Source organism: Pinus tabuliformis, chromosome 7 (genome assembly GCF_031772625.1).
Source record: "Pinus tabuliformis cultivar Carrire ecotype Pingquan chromosome 7, CPIR1, whole genome shotgun sequence".
Classification (NCBI taxonomy): domain Eukaryota; kingdom Viridiplantae; phylum Streptophyta; class Pinopsida; order Pinales; family Pinaceae; genus Pinus; species Pinus tabuliformis.
The window spans coordinates 1,630,005,141-1,630,023,733 of NC_142293.1; the positions used below are offsets into that span (position 1 = coordinate 1,630,005,141).

The following is an 18,593-nucleotide window of genomic DNA, read 5'->3' on the forward strand; positions in this document are numbered from 1 at the left end:
ACGTCAGGGGACTCACACGTATTTTCAGAAGATTGCACAAGAGAGAGATGTCGATTTCTCTATGTTAGTTTCCGGGCTGGAAGAAGAAGTGGCATGTATGACTAGTGCTGCATCATCAGAAGTATGGTATATAGACAGTGGAGCCTCGTGGCATATGACGGGAATCAGGGAGTGTTTCTCAGAATATCGAGAAGAGAAGATGAACTTTCAAATCACCATGGGGAACAAGGCAAAGTGTACTCCAGTAGGGAACGGTACCATAGTCTTTTAGACAAAATCGGGAGAACTGTTTCGTGCTACAAATGCGCTGCATGTACTAGGATTGGGGATGAACTTTCTTTCCGTATCGCAACTACAGGGCAAGGGCTATGACGTCTACTTCATCAAGGAGAAGGTATACGTCAAACACCTGAGCTGGAAAAAGAAAGTGCAGATCGGGATCAAAAGTAATCGGTTGTGTAGATTACAACTAGAATCACCAATGACACTAATAGGCAGTCATGGAGACAAGGACTTGAACGAACTATGGCACAAAAGAATGGGTCACTTGCACCATGGAGCTCTGAGTTAGGAGCACTGTAACTGGAGTTCTGGATCTGAGTATGGAACGAGATGATGTATGCAGGGGATGTGCTCTATGAATGTATGCCAAGGTAGCATTTCCTAGGAGCAAACATAGGGCCAAGAGTGTACTAGGATTGATACACAGATATCTGTGGACCTATGCCCGTCAAAGCTCTCAGTGGTGCCGAGTATTTCCTTACCTTCATTGATGACCACCCTAGGAAAACTTGGATTTATTTTCTGAAAACCAAGGATGAGGTTTTCTGTCGATTCAAGGAGTTCAAGGCTCTGGTGGAGAATCTGACTGGGAAGAAAATAAAAGTTTTGCGCTCAGATAATGGTGGAGAATATGTCAATAAAGACTTCACTGATTTTTGCGCTAAGGAGGGCATTAGAAGAGAGTGGACAACTCCCTACAATTCGAAGCAGAATGGGGTAGTAGAAAGAAAGAACATGACTATTGGAGGAGCGGCTACGACCATGATGTATGAACAGGATATGCCAAAATTCCTATGGGCAGAAGCATGCAACACAACAGTCTATGTTCAGAACATGCCTCCTTATCGGACATTGGGCAAGATTACTCTAGAGAAAGTCTTCATAGGGAAGACACCTGAAGTCAGTCATTTTAGAATCTTTGGGAGTTTAGCATATTGTCGCATACTCGAAGAAAAGAGGAAGAAGTTGGATCAGGCTGCAGAAAAGGGATATCTGATGGGATATAGCAAGAACGCTAAGGCATACATAATCTATGTTCCAGGGAGCAAGAAGGTAGTAGTACGACGAGATGTAAAGTTCATGGAGGACAAGGCTTTCAGAAGATCTCGCAAGATGCCTTGCGGGGAGCAGTGGAAAGAGGAGCCGTTGGTTAAGCCTCTTCAACCAACAGAAGTAAAGAATTCTTCCTCAAGACAGGAAGATTCTTAGGATGAGGAGGAGGAGCGAACAGAAGCACCTACTGGCAGAGGAAGAACTAGCAGGGAACTTCGTCAGATTTTGCGAGATGCAGAGGACTTCATCGGTGCACCAAGAAACAATAAGAGGGAGCGAAAATAGCCAAATAGATATCAGGCATTAGTAGCTCAGGATGGAGAGCCTGCCAGTTTCAAGGAGGCAGCTCAACATCAGGTTTGGCTTGATGCGATGGTGGAGGAATACAACTCCATAATGGTAAACGATGTCTGGGAGGTGGTGCCAAGACCTCAAGATAGATCAGTGGTAGGTTCAAGATAGATCAGTGGTAGGTTCAAGATAGATCTTACAGGATCAAATACACTGCAGATGGCAGCGTTGAGAAATACAAGGCCAGGTTTGTGGCTAAGGGGTATGCTCAAAAGGAAGGGATTGACTATGAGGAGACCTTCGCCCCGGTAGCTAGGTATACATCTATTAAAACCATGATATCTTTTGCAGCCCAGATGGGATGGGAGATCCATTAGATGGATGTCAAAACGACATTTTTGAATGGGGTAATAGAAGAGGAGGTATACATTGAACAACTAGAGGGCTTTGAAACTCATGAGAAGAAGTCTCATGTATGTAGATTGAAGAAAGCCTTGTATGGGCTGAAACAGACACCGAGAGCATGGTATGGTCGAATAGATGGCTACTTGCAGAAGATGGGGTTTTTCAAGAGTGACGTGGATCCAAATCTCTACTATCTGGTTGTAGAGAACCAACCGCTAATCTTAGTATTGTATGTAGATGATCTTTTTCTGACAAGATCATCCAGACTCATTGGGGACTGCAAGAAGAATCTCCAATACCCAGATCTCCAATACCCAGAAAGGGTTTGGGCAGATTCTAAACAGTTTGGGAGATTTAAAAATAATTAATATTTTTAATGGAGTCCCTAAGTCTAAACTTAGGGAAAATAAAATATTAATGTGAATTAATATAAAACTGTGTTAGAATGGTCCAAAAGTCATGGATCAAGCCAGATCTAATCTTAGTCGTTGATTGGGGACTTAATCTTAGCCGTTGATGTGTCAACGAGAAAAGTATAAGAGGAGGTTTGAGGGTCACTTGGAGAACACACTGAGGGAGACCAGTCAATTCAATTTCTGGAGCGGGGTTAGCTGAGAAATTGAACTAGTGGTCTGGTGAGCAGTCAGGAGGCAGCAAGTATGGAGCAGAGAGGTAGGATCAGCCACTGAAGATCGGCACTGAGGTAGGAGAGGTAGATGCAAAGGCAGTAGAAGACTGCGTAGTCACTAGTTGGGCCTGCGTGGGTGACGCAGAGAGGCCCAGGGCTGACGCAAAGGGTTGGAGAGCCGTGCGGAGGTTAGCCGGGCTAGCGCTGGGACTGGGAGAAGTGCTAGAGAATTATTTCTCTTTGTGGGTAAGCTAGTTTGGCACCCTGTTGTGAAGAATTGCTGAATACTAAAAACCTCCGTTGCTGCACTGGTTTTCCCGCATAGGGTTTCTGCGGGGACTGTTGTCCAAAATAACTGTGTCAATGTGTTGATTCTTGTGTATATGTTTTTTTTTTGTATTATGGTGTGATATCTGCAACAATGTTTATTTTAATGTTTATTGAAGTAATTTCATGAATAACTGTTGATTTGGGGTAGCATCGGATGTGCTCTAGCCACGAAAATTGGTGGAGAGGCTAAGGCACATGAGATCTCCAATACCTAGAAATGGTTTGGGCAAATTCTAAACAGTTTAGGAGATATTAAAATAATTAATATTTTTAATGGAGTCCCTAAGTCTAGACTTAGGGAAAGTAAAATATTAATGTGAATTAATGTAAAACTGTGTTAGAATGGTCCAAAAGTCATGCATCAAGCCAGATCTAATCTTAGCTGTTGATTAGGGACTTAATCTTGGACGTTGATGTGTCAACGAGAAAAATATAAGAGGAGGCTTAAGTGTCACTTGGAGAACACACTGAGGGAGACTAGTTAGTTCAATTTCTGGAGTGAGGCTAGCTGTGAAATTGAACCAGTGGTCTGGTGAGCAGTGAGGAGGCAACAAGTATGGAGCAGAGAGGCGGGATCAACCACTAAAGATCGGCATTGAGGCAGGAGAGGCAGATGCAGGGCTTTTTAGGCAGATGTAGAGGCAGCAGAAGACTGCGCAGTCACTAGTTGGGCCTGCATGGGTGACGTAGAGAGGCCCAGGGCTGACGCAGTCAAGCAAGGGCTGATGCAGAGGGTTGGAGAGCCACGCAGAGGTCAGCCGAGCTGACGCTGGGATTGGGAGAAGTGCTAGAGAATTATTTCTCTCTGTGGGTAAGCCAGTTTGGCACCCTGTTGTACTGAAGAATTGCTGAATAATAAAAACCTCCCTTGCTGCACCGGTTTTCCCGCATTGGGTTTTTCCGGAGACTGTTGTCCAAAATAACTGTGTCAATGTGTTGATTCTTGTGCATATGTTTGTTTCTGTATTATGGTGTGATATTTGCAGTAGTATTTATTTTAATGTTTATTGAAGTAATTTCATGAATAACTGTTGATTTGGGGTAGCATCGGATGTGCTCTAACCACGAAAATTGGTGGAGAGGCTAAGGCACATGAGATCTCCAATACCCAGAAAGGGTTTGGGCAGATTCTAAACAGTTTGGGAGATATTAAAATAATTAATATTTTTAATGGAGTCCTCAAGTCTAAACTCGGGGAAAATAAAATATTAATGTGAATCAATATAAAACTGTGTTAGAATGGTCCAAAAGTCATGGATCAAGCCAGATCTAATCTTAGCCGTTGATTAGGGACTTAATCTTGGCCATTGATTTGTCAACGAGAAAAGTATAAGAGGAGGCTTGAGGGTTACTTGGAGAACACACTGAGTTGATCAAGATTTCGATTTTCTAGGGCAGGGTTTGCCGAGGAAGTCGAAAGAGTGATTAGAGTTGCAGATGAGGGGCAGTGAATACAGAAGCAGAGAGACAGAGATGGTACCAGGAGGATCAGCGCAGAAGCCGGGAGAGAGGGACGCAGAGCCAACCAAAGGTTCACGCAGAGCCAGCCAAGGCTCACGTGGAGGCAGCCAGGAGATGTGCAGTGCCTTAGAGAGCTAGTATGGGTGACGCAGAGTCTCTAAGGGCTGACGTAGGGCCTCCAGAGGTTGACGCAGGGCAAGCAAGGGTGATGCTGGGCCAGAAAGGGCTGACACAGTCCCTAGAAGCTGACGCTGGGGTTTCGTGGGGCAGATTGGAGCTTTGGTGCTGCCAGAGTGTTTATTCAGGGTTTCAACAAGAATATCTACTTCCAAGTAGAGAGGTGCTACTGCCGACATTTTTCTCTGTTGGGTGAGCCGGATTTGGCACCCAGATTGTTTTCTGAAACTGCTTAATAAATCAAACCCTCAGATAGCTGCACCGGTTTTCCGGCATTGGGTTTTTCCGGGGACATTAGTCCAAAAACAATGGTGTCACTTGTGCGCTTGTTTCTATTTCCTTCAGTTGATGATCTGTAATGTGTTGAGCATGTACTTGTATTTATTTCCAGTATTTACATGGTAAATAGCTTGTTAATTAACAGAACAAGTAGGTAGGAATAAATCAGTAAAGTGCATGAAGGATTTCTAATGTGTCAGACTTAGAAATTCCAACAATAACTTATTGTGGAATAAGTAGGAAAAGTAAATCAGTTGGTGCAGTGATAGAATTTTCACATTCAATTGATCTCATGTATCATCTTCAAGTTCTTAGAGATGATCTATGCTCTGATCTAGATAAGTCAAAGTGTTGACTTCTGTTGTAAATGTACTATCTCTCTTTCTCTGCTGAACTATTGAAGAACATATAAGAAGAATTGATCAAGGGTTTCCCCACATTGGGGTTTGTCCCTGGATAGCGCCACATCTTCTGTCCTCTTGCCTTGGCTTGTCTTCTGCGATTTATGTTTATTTTCTATCTGTAGATTACTTTAATGCTGATGTGATTGCTAATTTGGAAAAGATATTGAGCTAACTGTGAAAATTGAAATAAATTGCTCTAAGCATAAAACATACCTAAAATTAACACTTAGGCTGAGAGCTCATAATTTGTTGAATAGTTGCTCTCTATACAAATCGAAGGAATATTTCCAAACAAAAATTCGGGCTTCTGAGAAAATACTGTTGATTTGATTTGACCCCCTTAAATTTTGATATGCTGAACCCAGAATTCTGATTTGATTGAAAGATAACTAGGCTTGGTGAGGGCTATTAGATTAGGCCCACAGACCTCCAGATCAGGGAATATATATGCCCTTTAAAAATCTTCGCTTTCTTTAGATAAGATTTAAGCCTAGTCACAGATACTATGACTAGAAATCATGTCCATAATGAGACCTTGATATAGGTTTGAGAACAACCCTTAATGGTAGCTTTAAAAGCAGTCTTAATTTATTAGGAAAAGAGATCCGAGCCTCAGGAAACCTCCTCAAAAGACATTAGAGCAACAACTTTAAGAAAACAGGTTCGAGCTTCAGGCAAACATCAAGGATTAACCCTTTGAGTTGTGCGAGATAAATCACAGAATTGCAGTGTTTATCCAATGAAGAGCCTTCCGGAAAGATGAAATATTAAACCTCAAAACTCAGAGTAACATACCTCAGAATAGACTCAAATCAACACAGAAGAGAAAGACAATTTAGCCCAGGTATGCCTTTTGATCTGTCCATCATAGGAGATTGTTCATGCCTCAGAATAAAATAGGATCGACATAGTAGAAGCTTGCAACTGAGCCCAGAAATGATCTTCGAGATTTAGCCTCCAGCATAAGAGTAGTCATTCCGTAGCTAGCCTCAGAAGATTACTTCATAAGATCTGCATGACAGAGTGATTGCTTTCTTCCATTCTCTTGCTTGGGCTTGTCCCCATCCCGACTTTGATACCATGTTAAAATTTGAGTTAACATGTTCTCTGCTTTATTTAGTCACTTCATTATCAATTCTATTAGACCATAAACCATTAGTAACGAACAAAAGAACATTAAATGAAAGTGTAGACGACAAGCCAAGCCAAAAGAACACAAAGATATGTCACAAGCCAGGGAAACCCCAAGATGGGGAAAACCCTTGATCAATTCTTCTTATTATTACTATCAAATGTTCAACAGAGGAAAAGAGAGTACAATCATAGATTTGCCAATATGAGGATCAGTACCACTGTCCAATCTTCAAGGAAACTGCCTCTTCAAGACTGAGTTTTGGTTAGGTTTTACTTCACGCTGATTACTCACCCTCAGTTCTTATTTCAGGGCAGCGACTTTCCTTCACAAGATTCTGTGCACTTTAGTTAGTAGATCTGCGCTGATGTATAAGCCTTTCAGTCCACCTGATCATGGAGACTAGGCCCACAGCTTAGCTGTGATGACAACCAAACTCTCAGCCTTCTGTGACAAGAACTGCGGTTTATCTGAACCATGTTAATAGGAGTGCGGCTTATTGTTGGCTTACAATCTACTTATAAAATGAAAACATTGATTTTTAGATTTCCTTGCCACCACTGAATCAACACTAGCTACATCACATGTAGCAGTAAAAATGGCTGCAACGATTACAAGCATAGTTTTAAAAACTGGAATTGGATCAAACTGGATTTGAAAAAAATACATGAAATAATTATTTTTTATTGAAAAAATTATTTTGAAGATTTCAAACCATTAGATACAAAATATGCAAAGTTTGCTCATCTATATACCATGTAAGCGTGATTATATCAAAATGGTGTGAAAATTCCTTGAAATTGCAACAACTGGAATTTATCCTCATAACTGGTTAGTAATTTAATTGTTTACGACGATAAACAAATAAATCACACTGCATTTCTTCACAAAATAAATATGCTGCAGAAGTAAAATCAAGAACTGAGAAATAGATGCACACGTATAATAATTGACACAATTGGACTGAAAAGTCCTTGGAAAAAACCCTAAAGGGAAAACTGATGCAGCAGGTGAGGTTTTTTTTTAATTATTATTATGCAACAAAATAAAGAATTACAACTGCTGGCCTCCCTGGCTCAACTACAAAAAATATATCTCAACTGGGAAAAATAATTTTCCCTCAATCCAACTCAATCTGGCTGTCCATGGGCAGATCGCACTTGACAATTCGCATTGCCAGACTGGGAGCACGCACTGTTGCCTTTGGATATATCAATTTGCCTTGGAAACCCCTCAAGGTGAGCCATCCTGCCTGCCTTTGCCTCTAGAAACAATTCCCTAGGCCGCTCGGTGCTAGATCAGGCACTAGCAACTAAATCAAACCTCTTTGGGCAACTCGCTTTGGCAACTGGCCAACTCGCATTGTAGAACTCGACCTATTTGTTGGGTAATTCAACCTCCCTTCCCTAACGTTGGAAATTGGAAAACCACCAGAGAATTTGTTTGGAAATTCTCCCTGTTGCAATTCCTACTACTCTCTGGCTCAAATTCTTCCTTCACTGAATGCTGCGCACTGGGAAACTCGCATTGCCTTGGCTAACTCGCTCTCACTCTTGTTTCTTTCTCCATCCCATCGACTTGCTCTTATAATCTCTCGCTGGAGCATCAACGGCCAAGATCTAATCGTGATTGATGCCTAATATCATTTGATACTTGATCCAAGTCACTTTCTGGAAGTCTTCAGAGCATAATTCGATCTCCTAAATTAATTCCCTTTAATTAATCAATTTTCCTAAGTCAGACTTAGGCATTTTTTAATTATTAATCAATTAACTTAATTGAGTGGTCTCTTGGTGCTTTCTCTCGATACCTTTTCTGGGTTTTGGAGATCTTGTGTTCCTTAGCCTCTTAGACACAAATAAAGATTAGAACACTTGTCTGATGCTACCAAAAATCTAACAAACTGCAGAAAGTGCAATACATATTAAGAACAAAATACATAATCGAGGAGGCTCTAAGTGGCCTCTAGAGTCCAAAAACAATGCTACAAGTTGGCCACTAGCCTACTACTACAAATCACCAATCAACATGATCACTCATCAAACTCATCACTGATTCACCACTACTAGAAATGACATTATCAACAAGAGCTACATAAACATCATCTAGCTCAAAGTCTTTAGACTTGGATTCCTCAACCTTATAATATTGTAGAAATTGAAAAAGCTTAACATGCCTAACCAATGATTTTGGTTTGAGTGAAGGGTTAATCTCCTCAACCTTGTAATATGGTAGAAAATGCTTATCATGCCTAACCAATTATTTTGCTTTGAGTGAAAGGTTCATCTCCTCAACCTTGTAATATGGGAGAAAATGCTTATCATGCCTAACCAATTATTTTGCTTTGAGTAAAGGGTACATTTTTGTTAAGGCCATGGTAGAGGAGTTCAACAATTAATACCACCAACATCAATGGAGTTCAACAATCAATACCACCAACATCAAGGTACATAAAAGGCTTCATGCTCTTGATCAAATGCCAATCCCATACCCTCACACATGACATAATCAAATGGAAACATTTCAATCCCCTAAATCGTGAAATCGTGAAAACTGTTAAGTCTGCTGGATTTTGAGTGAGATCTAAAATTCTATTTTCTATATGAAATCCAACGAGGTTGGAACCACTCTCAAATGAGATTATAAAAAAAAATACATATTAAAGTAACATCTTGATTATAAAGAATCCATAAATTAAACTATAAACTCTAGGTGGTAGATTATTTTTCTTGTTGTGCTTTTGTCTTTATGTTAGAGTAGTTGTTGCATTAAGAGAAATGAGGTGTACTCACATTTTAGTGTGCATGACATGTTTAAGTTTTTGTGATAACACTTATTTGTGCCTAGATCTATTTTTACTCAATGTCAAATAGAGGTATGGACTTTAAGATAGTTTTATGTTGTTTTTTTTCTTTTTGAAAAATTGCACATTTTTATTTATTTATTTTATTTAATTTGACTCATTAATAACGATTTCTGTTCTGTCTCTCTCACACACACATATCCATTCATTTTGAGTGAGTTAGTAAATGTACAAATTCAATCTCTTTTCAACAAAAAAGGTCTTCCCCTCAATTCAATATGAATTTTGTTAGAAGATTTAGTCTCACATGATTGATGGGAATTTTACCAATAGAGGTTATTGCACATTTTTAGATGGCCCAGATCATTGGAATTTCGAAAAGGAGTAGATTGGGGTAATGGAAATTCAACATCGTAGGAGACATCTCCACCTCCTACCCCAGCTTAGATAGTCCAAGCATCTAACATGGATCTTTTGATTGGAACTCACAGATCTCAGGAAAACAAAATTGAAGGCAACAAACATGTCATTCGAGATGTAGGCTCATGCTCTTTGATGTGCAAGAGGGCATGCAGCTTGACATTACATTCTGACAGATTCTTAATTTTTTAGTCTTGTTAAAATAAAATAAAATCATGTTCACAATAAACCACAAAGAAAATCACTTCCCATACCATATTCAATGCAAATAGCTAATTGTTATGTTGCTTTCATGTTCTTATTCAATCCATGGTGAAAAAGGAAAAATAACCCAAAATCAATTGTCCGTAATTTTTTTGTTTATTTTCAAAATTAACTATCAAGATTTTTTGTTTTCCCAAATCAATCAAGTACATAACACATTTAACCAAATATGTTTTCCAATGACGTTCTTTTGTACCCTTCGGGGCAATTGCTAATTTTATTAATGACGAAGAAATAGGTGAACAAGACCAGAAAGTTCAACCAAATGCCAATAGACTATGGGAGTGTCTATATCACTCATAGATGCTAAAAAGCTAGCAGAAAAGGGAGGGTAGTAGAACCTGAACCTCTGTAAAATAGAGGGGAAAACCCCAAGAGGCAAGAGGCCATAGCTCAACTTTGACATCATCATTGCAAATAAAAGTAAAAGTAGAGATGGAAGAGGGATAGTTGACTTTTAGAAGTTCAACTTTTATCTTGTGCATCCTACTTTGGCGTTTCTCTATTTCTTGAATAGATTCTTTGGAAACATTGGTTCGTTTATCATTATCCAAACCTAGCAGTTCTGCAGAGGTTTGTTTCCCTTGCTATGATGGCTGTGAAATTGAGATACCGACATGCACCCTATCCTCAATTCCGCACCTACAACATCTATCTTGCACTATCTAGCACCATGTTGTATGATGATGTCCAGTAGTGTCCTAGGGATGCACTTCATGATGTCCCAATAGCTCTCAATGGGGGATTAGGGAATATTTCACCCTTTAAAAAAATAGGAAGGAAAATAAATGCGAAAAAAGGGGTTAGAAGAGCCAATAAACCACAAGGTGGAGAGCAGTAACTCGTGGTTAGAAGAGCCAATAAACCACATGATTATCTCTATTATTTTGACTTTTGAAATGTTCCTGTCACGACTCATATGAAAGAATATTTAATATTATCAATTCATGAAACAAATCTTTATTTGATCAATAATAGCAATAACCATATGTTTTTTACACTTTAGTTTTTATCTCTTCACTTTCTCAATTCTGTTTTTATATTTTTTGCACATTTGATATATTAGCACTCACACATGTATGCACACACCCATGCACCTCAACAAACCTTTATTTAAACAACACATACTTGTACCTGCACCCACAAATCTTCGCAACCTTGAAGCCTAGTCTAATGTGGCAGGGAATAACATATCTGTTTTAACTTTTAAGTCATATATTAATAGTATGTGGCATGAATTTCAACAGTGATTGATGATTGACATAATCTTTGATTGCTAATTTTAAATTCAAGTTGTGATCTGTTCTCCTGCCTACAGCTGAAGTCATATTTTTACCTTATAATTCTCTTTTGATTGATGCTCTCGGTTGTTTGCTTATGTCAGATACAGTATTTGTGTTTAGCAGTTGGTTTATTATATTCCACAGAAAACTTCATAATATGTCAAATTGACTTTTGATCTATTGCAAAAAATATTCTTTGTAGGGTCCATTATCCGCGTTGTCTCATACAATGTTCTTGCTCAGGTATCTTACATGGGTTTCCATTATGAAATATCCTTCTTTTGATTATTTTAGTTATGCATGTGATGAATAGAATGATCAAGAGTGAGCTTAAATTTATATTCAAGGTAACTTTACAACAAGTTGAATCAGGATGTGCTTTTTAGGAAAGCATGACCGAGTACTTTGTAGAAGTTACGTTTCTTGTGAAATTCATGGATATTTTTCCCTTATTCCGTCTCTTTATATTACCTACTAATTATTTATACTATAATAATGCCATCTTTCTATACTCCACCTTGGTTCTATGTGCACTATGAGAATTGGATATCATCAAATTGCAAAATATTGCTTTCAGAGTGTTTTGTATGAATCTAATCTATAATGATAATGAAATGAAAAGCAATTATGTTATCAATAGTATATATCAGCTATCATCAAATTTTCATATAATATATAATTTGTGTTTGATGAGTAAGGTGATCTATCTGCTTCTTTTTTCTTTATCTATGTGAAGTATTTGTCTAACCATATTATGGTAAATTCTATTTTTCCAATGACCTGAAAAATTAATTTGACATTGGATGATTGGAAAATTTGCTTAACAAACCCTATCTAGGGCAAATAAACAAAATCCTAGCTACCAAGAAGATCCAATATGCAAGAATCACTCCAGCACATCCTCCAAGGCAAGACGTCATCTCTTCTCCTTCTTCACAATTCCACCCTAGGATTTTATCACAAAATCCTAATCTCCAATCTCTAAGGGATAAGCCCTAACTATTAAAATTGGCAACTAGGGCCAAATTCGACCTTGGGACAACTCATTTGATGGAGATGATGATTGCATTAAATTCCTCTTTTCGAGAGGACCAAAATTGATATAAAGATCATCCAATTTGGACAAGCAGAAGTGTGTTTTTGAATTTATGCCCACACATGTGCAAATTGTTCAGGTCTGCCCAACGTTGCACGAAGTGGTGTTAATTTTAGGTATGTTCTATGCTTGGAGCAATTTAATTCAATTTTCACATTTAACTCAATATCTTTTCCAGATTAGCAATCACATCAGCATTAAAGTAAACTGCGGATAGAGCATAAACATAAATCGCAGCAGACAAGCCAAGACAAGAGGACACAAGATGTGGCGCTAGCCAAGGACAAACCCCAATGTGGGGAAACCCTTGATCAATTCTTCTTATATGTTCTTCAATAATTCAGCAGAGAGAGAGATAGTGCATTTACAACAGAAGTCAAAACTTTGACTTTCTAGATAAGGGAATAGATCATCTCTACATGAGATTAGTTGAAGACATGCTGCTTCAACTGATTCTCCAAGGTGACTTCTTCACCTATCATTGTGCTGCATCTCGTCCACATGCTGCTTCAACTGATTCTCCAAGGTGACTCCTTCACCTATCATTGTGCTGCATCTCGTCCACATGCTGCACCTCATCGTGCTGCACCATGCTGCACCCATCTTCACTATGTTGCATCTCATCATGCTTCATTAATCATCATTATACTGCATTATGTGCCATTGCTGCACCATGTTGCCATACTGACCTATGTGCTGACTACATCTTGCTTGCTTGTTGTCCCTAGCTTGCTTGTTGTCCTTAGAATGCTTGCTGTTGCATGTTAGTTGTCCCTTGCATGCTAGCAGTAACATTGCATGCTTGGTGTATTTGCTGCTAAGTACCATACAACTGTCCCAATGTTAGTTAGTTGTTCGTTGCATGCTGCTCTCCTTCGGAGACAGATGCTTTGGCTGTTCTGGCAGTTCCCCGCAATTCCGGCTATTCCCGACAATTTCGGCAGTTTCGGCAATTTTGGTTGTTCCCGACAGTTCCAGTAGTCCTGGCAATTTTGACTGTCCCTATCAGTTCCGGCTTTTGCCCTCTGCGTCAGCTTTCCCACCTGTTCCGGTAGTTCCCGACAGTTTCGACTTTTGCCCTCTGCGTCAGCTTTCCCGCCTGTTTCGGCAGTTCCCGATAGTTTCGGCAGTTCCAGCTGTTCCCGGTAGTTCTGGCAATTCCTGGCAGTTCCCGACAGTTCCGTCTTTTGCCCTCTGGATTAGGGCAGTGTTATCCCTTAGGATCTCTCCTCCTACTAACCCAAAGACAAGCAGAGAGGAAGAGATCCCAAGTGTGTTGAAATGACTTGAAGGCCACCTCTATTTATACTAAAACGTTGAGCACATGTGGGGTTTATTTGGTTGCAGGCCAACCTTGATGAATTGTCTTATAACACAAATAAATTCATAACTCCATGAATACTTATCGGAATCGGATGATCTTTAGATCAATCCTACACCTCTCGATGAGAGGGATCCAAGAAAAATATCAGCTGCCATAAATAAGATGACCCACATGGAGTTTGGCCCTAGTTGCCGATTTTAACACTCCCTCTCAATTAGGGAGAACTCCATCCGCTGATCCATATGTCCGACTGTACTAGCTCTGCCATCAGTGCCCTACACTGCTCTGCTCTGCTGAGCTTTGCTTTGCGTTGCTCTGCTGAACCATGAAGAAGAAGAATTGATCGAGAATGTCTCATGCCATTCTCTATTGAGCCTAAGTTAGTTTCATCTGAAGAGAGTGTGTCACATCACTCTTACTGGCCTGAAGTCAGTTTTATTGATCCCAGATCAATATCACAAGAGAGTGTCTCAAACCACTCATACTGATCCCAGATCAGTTTTATTGATCCCAGATCAATGGATGTTATCCTAGCAGGTCATCCTAGCATAGGGAGTATGGTAGATACAACGATGCGTCCATCGATAGTACTATTATGGTCCCTAACCCTATTTCCCTACTCATTGATCAGATGAGAGGTACTTCTCATGAGTCCCAGACTGCATGGGTAGGATGTCTCGACATGAGAACTAATCATTCTGTCCACAGGAGAACGGATCATCCTGCCCCACAGTCACCACGGGAGAAGTAATCATCTCGACCCACAGGAGAACTAATCATCCCGACCCACAGGAGAACTAATCATCCTACTCCACAGTTGCCACGGGAGAATTAATCATCCTGTTCCACAGTTTCCACGGGAGAACTAATGATCTCGGCCCACAGGAGAACTAATCATCATGTTCCACAGTTGCCACGGGAGAACTAATCATCCCGGCCCACAGGAGAACTAATCATCTTGTTTCACAGTTGCCATGAGAGAACTAATCATCTCGGCCCACAGGAGAACTAATCATCCTGTTCCACAGTTGCCACAGGAAAACTAATCATCCAGGCCCACAGGAGAACTAATCATCCCGTTCCACAGTTTCCACAGGAGAACTAATCATCCCGGCCCACAGGAGAACTAATCATCCTGTTCCACAGTTGCCAAGGGAGAACTAATCATTCTAGCCCACAGGAGAACTAATCATCCTGTTCCACAATTGCCACGGGGTATCACAGGGGAAGGTTGAACCTGTCATCCTGTACATAGCGCACCACCAGGGGAGGGTGAGTCGCCCTGTGGTCGTATGTTGCTCCAGTAAGTAGCCCAAGCCCCCCAGAGCTCCCATAGCTCAATGCATGCAACATGCAGGACCCTTATAAGAAGGTCTCTCAATGACTCCAAGTCGTTCGGGAAAGTCACAGATTTGACCTTTCCCCGGGGCCTTGATAAAATGTCTGCGACCTATACATCAGTCTCAATGCGATGGAGCCTCCTCGCTCATCGACTTACCATATCCTAGATAAGGCAGTATCTGATGTCTATCTGCTGGAGCAATCATCGAATATGGGATTCCTCAATAATCGAATCCCCCTCTAGTTGTCACAGGGAATCACAGTGGTATTCATCATGTGTACAAACAACTCACTTAAGAGCTTCTGCAACCATGCAGCTTCACACGAGATGATACTCTTAGCTATGTATTCGGTCTCGGCGGTGCTCATAGCAACCGACTTCTCCTCCCTGCTCATCCATGATATTGAAGCAGAATCCAAAGAGAACCAGCACTGAGAAGTGCTCTAGTGATCCTCCACACTGCCTGCCCACTCAGCATTTGAATAATCATGTAGTTTCATATTTCCGGCAGTGTATCTCAATCCATGAGAGATTGTGTCCCGAAAATATCTTAGAAGATTCTTGGCACCAATCCAGTGAGGTTCAACCAAATATGAGCTCACCGTGCTAACTACAAAACATATGTCTAGACGAAAGTTCACCAAGAACATCAACGCGAATGAGTTTATGAAACTCAGAGGCATTTCCCAAATCTGGTTCGACATCACTACCGTATAACTTCTAAAAGTTAAGATCCTTGAGGTAGTCACAGGCTTGCAGTTTATCATTCCACATTCGGAATCCAACTCCCTCTTACTTTTGCAAATGAGAGGGTCCGCACCTGTCAGAAATAGGTCGTCCTCATAAGGTGCCAGTAGGAGAGCTCTATCATCCACAACCTTCGAGTAATGGTTTGGATCGGTTTCACTCCTAGTGAATCTCAGCTTCATCTGATAGCTATCAATCCTCTCATACTACACCCGGGGAGTATTGCTTCAAGCCATAGAGAGCTTTCTTCCACTTACATATGTGAGATTCTTGATCATCAATCTCAAACCCCTCGGGTTGTTCCAAACCTGTAGACCTGCTACATGAGGGGAATGGTCCCCTTGTAAGATTTTCCTTCGGTACATCTTAGACATGTACTTTCATGCATTTTTGAATTCAGGCATCCTTGTCACCATTTGATTCATAGACCTCCGTTGCTTTGTGTCAATGGACATGGTCCCCAGTGGACTTCCTGCAACTTGATACAACCACGAACTCAAAAACATCTTTGAAAATTCTATTTTCAAACACATACCTTTCCATCGATGAGTGCCACCCTGTAACCTTTGACTTCCATTGCTGAAATGGACACCAGGTTCTTCTTGCAATCAGGTACATAAAAGAGATTCTGTAAATGAATCGAGCTACCCTCATTCAATTGAGGGGCAACATTCCCTACACCCTTTCCGCGATAGGTGGCATCGACTCCAAGTATAATCCCACGATTGTTTCCATCTCTACCAAATTAGAGAGTGCACCATTTTATCCGATGAAGTACCTTGAAGCACTACAATCAATTATTCCCAAAGAATCTGAAGGAGACGGTCAATACAAGATAACGCTTCTTTATCTTATCAAAAACAACATTTGATTCTTCATTCTTGGGGTTCCTTGCTTTCTTTGAAGAGTCGGCCATTTCCTTGATGACTTGCATTACCTGTCATTTCTTTGATCATTGAAGATGTCCCAGGAATGATTCTTATCTTCATCAAGAGATGTGTCTCTGCCATTTGGACATGCCTTTGCATAATGGCCGAACTTATTGCAACCAAGGCATCTTCCTTTCCTTCCACCCTTAGATCCGGACTTCCCATTGAAGTGATCTTTAGGTAGGCCATTAGAAACTTTCGCTGCGCCATTCTGATAATATTCTCTGCTTCGACTTCATCCTTGGTCAATTTGAAGAGGGATGAGGAATCCATTGATCCTTTTTTCCTTTTCCCAAATGTCTTTGGTGATTTCTCTTTCACTCTTGCTTGGGCATTGCCTTTACCTTAGCTCTGATACCATGTTAAGTTTAGGTATGTTCTATGCTTAGAGCAATTTAATTCAATTTTGACATTTAACTCAATATCTTTTCCAGATTAGCAATCACATCAGATTAAAGTAAACTGCAGATAGAACATAAACATAAATTGCAGAAAACAAGCCAAGACAAGAGGACACAAGATGTGGCGCTAGCCAAGGACAAACCCCAATGTGGGGAAACCCTTGATCAATTCTTCTTATATGTTCTTCATTAGTTCAACAGAGAGAGAGAGAGAGTGCATTTACAACAGAAGTCAAAACTTTGACTTTCTAGATAAGAGAATAGATCATCTCTACATGAGATCAGTTGAAGACATGCTGCTTCAACTGATTCTCCAAGGTGACTCCTTCACCTATCATTGTGCTGCATCTCGTCCACATGTTGCACCTCGCCGTGCTGCACCATGCTGCACCCATCATCACTATGTTGCATCTCATCATGCTTCATTAATCATCATTGTACTGCATTATGTGCCATTGCTGCACCATATTGCCATATTGACCTATGTGTTGGCTGCATCTTGCTTGCTTGTTGTCCCTAGCTTGCTTGTTGTCTTTAGCATGCTCGCTGTTGCATGCTAGCTGTAACATTGCATGCTTGGTGTATTTGCTGCTAAGTACCATACAACTGTCCCAATGTTAGTTAGTTGTTTGTTGCATGTTGCTCTCCTTCGGAGACAGATGCTCTGGCTGTTCCGGCAGTTCCCCGCAGTTCCGGCTATTTCCGGCAGTTTCGGCAGTTCCGACAATTTCGGTTGTTCCCGATAGTTCCAGTAGTTAGGTAATTCCGGCTATTCCCGACAGTTTCGGCTTTTTCCCTCTGCGTCAGCTTTCCCGTCTGTTCCGGCAGTTCCTGGCAGTTCCGACTTTTGCCATTTGCGTTAGCTTTCCCGCTTGTTCTGACAATTCCCGACAGTTTCGACAATTCCGGCTGTTCCCAGTAGTTCCGACAATTCCCGACAGTTTCGGCTATTCTCGGCAGTTCTGGCAGTTCCGGCTTTTCCCGACAGTTCCGGCCTCTGCCCTCTGGATTAGGGCAGTGTTATCCCTTAGGATCTCTCCTCTTACTAAAACCCAAAGACAAGTAGAGAAGAAGAAATCCCAAGTGTGTTGAAATGACTTGAAGGCCACCACTATTTATACTAAAACGTTGAGCACATGTGGGGTTTATTTGGTTGTAGGCCAACCTTTACAAATTATCTTATAACACAAATAAATTCATAACTCCATGAATACTTATCAGAATCGGATGATCTTTAGATCAATCCTACACCTCTCGATGAGAAGGATCCATGAAAAATATCCACTGCCATAAATAAGATGACCCACATGGAGTTTGGCCCTAGTTGCCAATTTTAACAAGTGGGGACGAAACGGGGACTTTTTTTGGAAGCGGGGACGCAAAAGCATCATTTTCCAAAAATCTAGGAAGCGAAGCGTCTACTATATAATTTTTTTTGCATTTATATTCAAAACAAACATCCCCAATACCAAATTAGTTGTAGAAGACATGAAAACATGCATATTTTTACATAAAGCAAGATAGATATGGCATCCATGATTC

The 18,593-nt window shown here is 40.6% G+C and overlaps 1 protein-coding gene across 4 annotated transcripts in view; it reads left to right on the top strand.

The window, feature by feature from the left end:
* The window catches only part of LOC149254502 (DNAse I-like superfamily protein), a 192,468-nt gene that overhangs the window by 37,563 nt on the left and 136,312 nt on the right, over nt 1-18,593 (top strand). For all 4 annotated transcript variants that reach the window (XM_089460185.1, XM_089460187.1, XM_089460184.1 and 1 more), the window contains exon 3: nt 11,415-11,455. In XM_089460185.1, the coding sequence (XP_089316311.1) occupies nt 11,415-11,455 (41 nt within the window). The remainder of the gene's footprint in view (nt 1-11,414; nt 11,456-18,593) is intronic.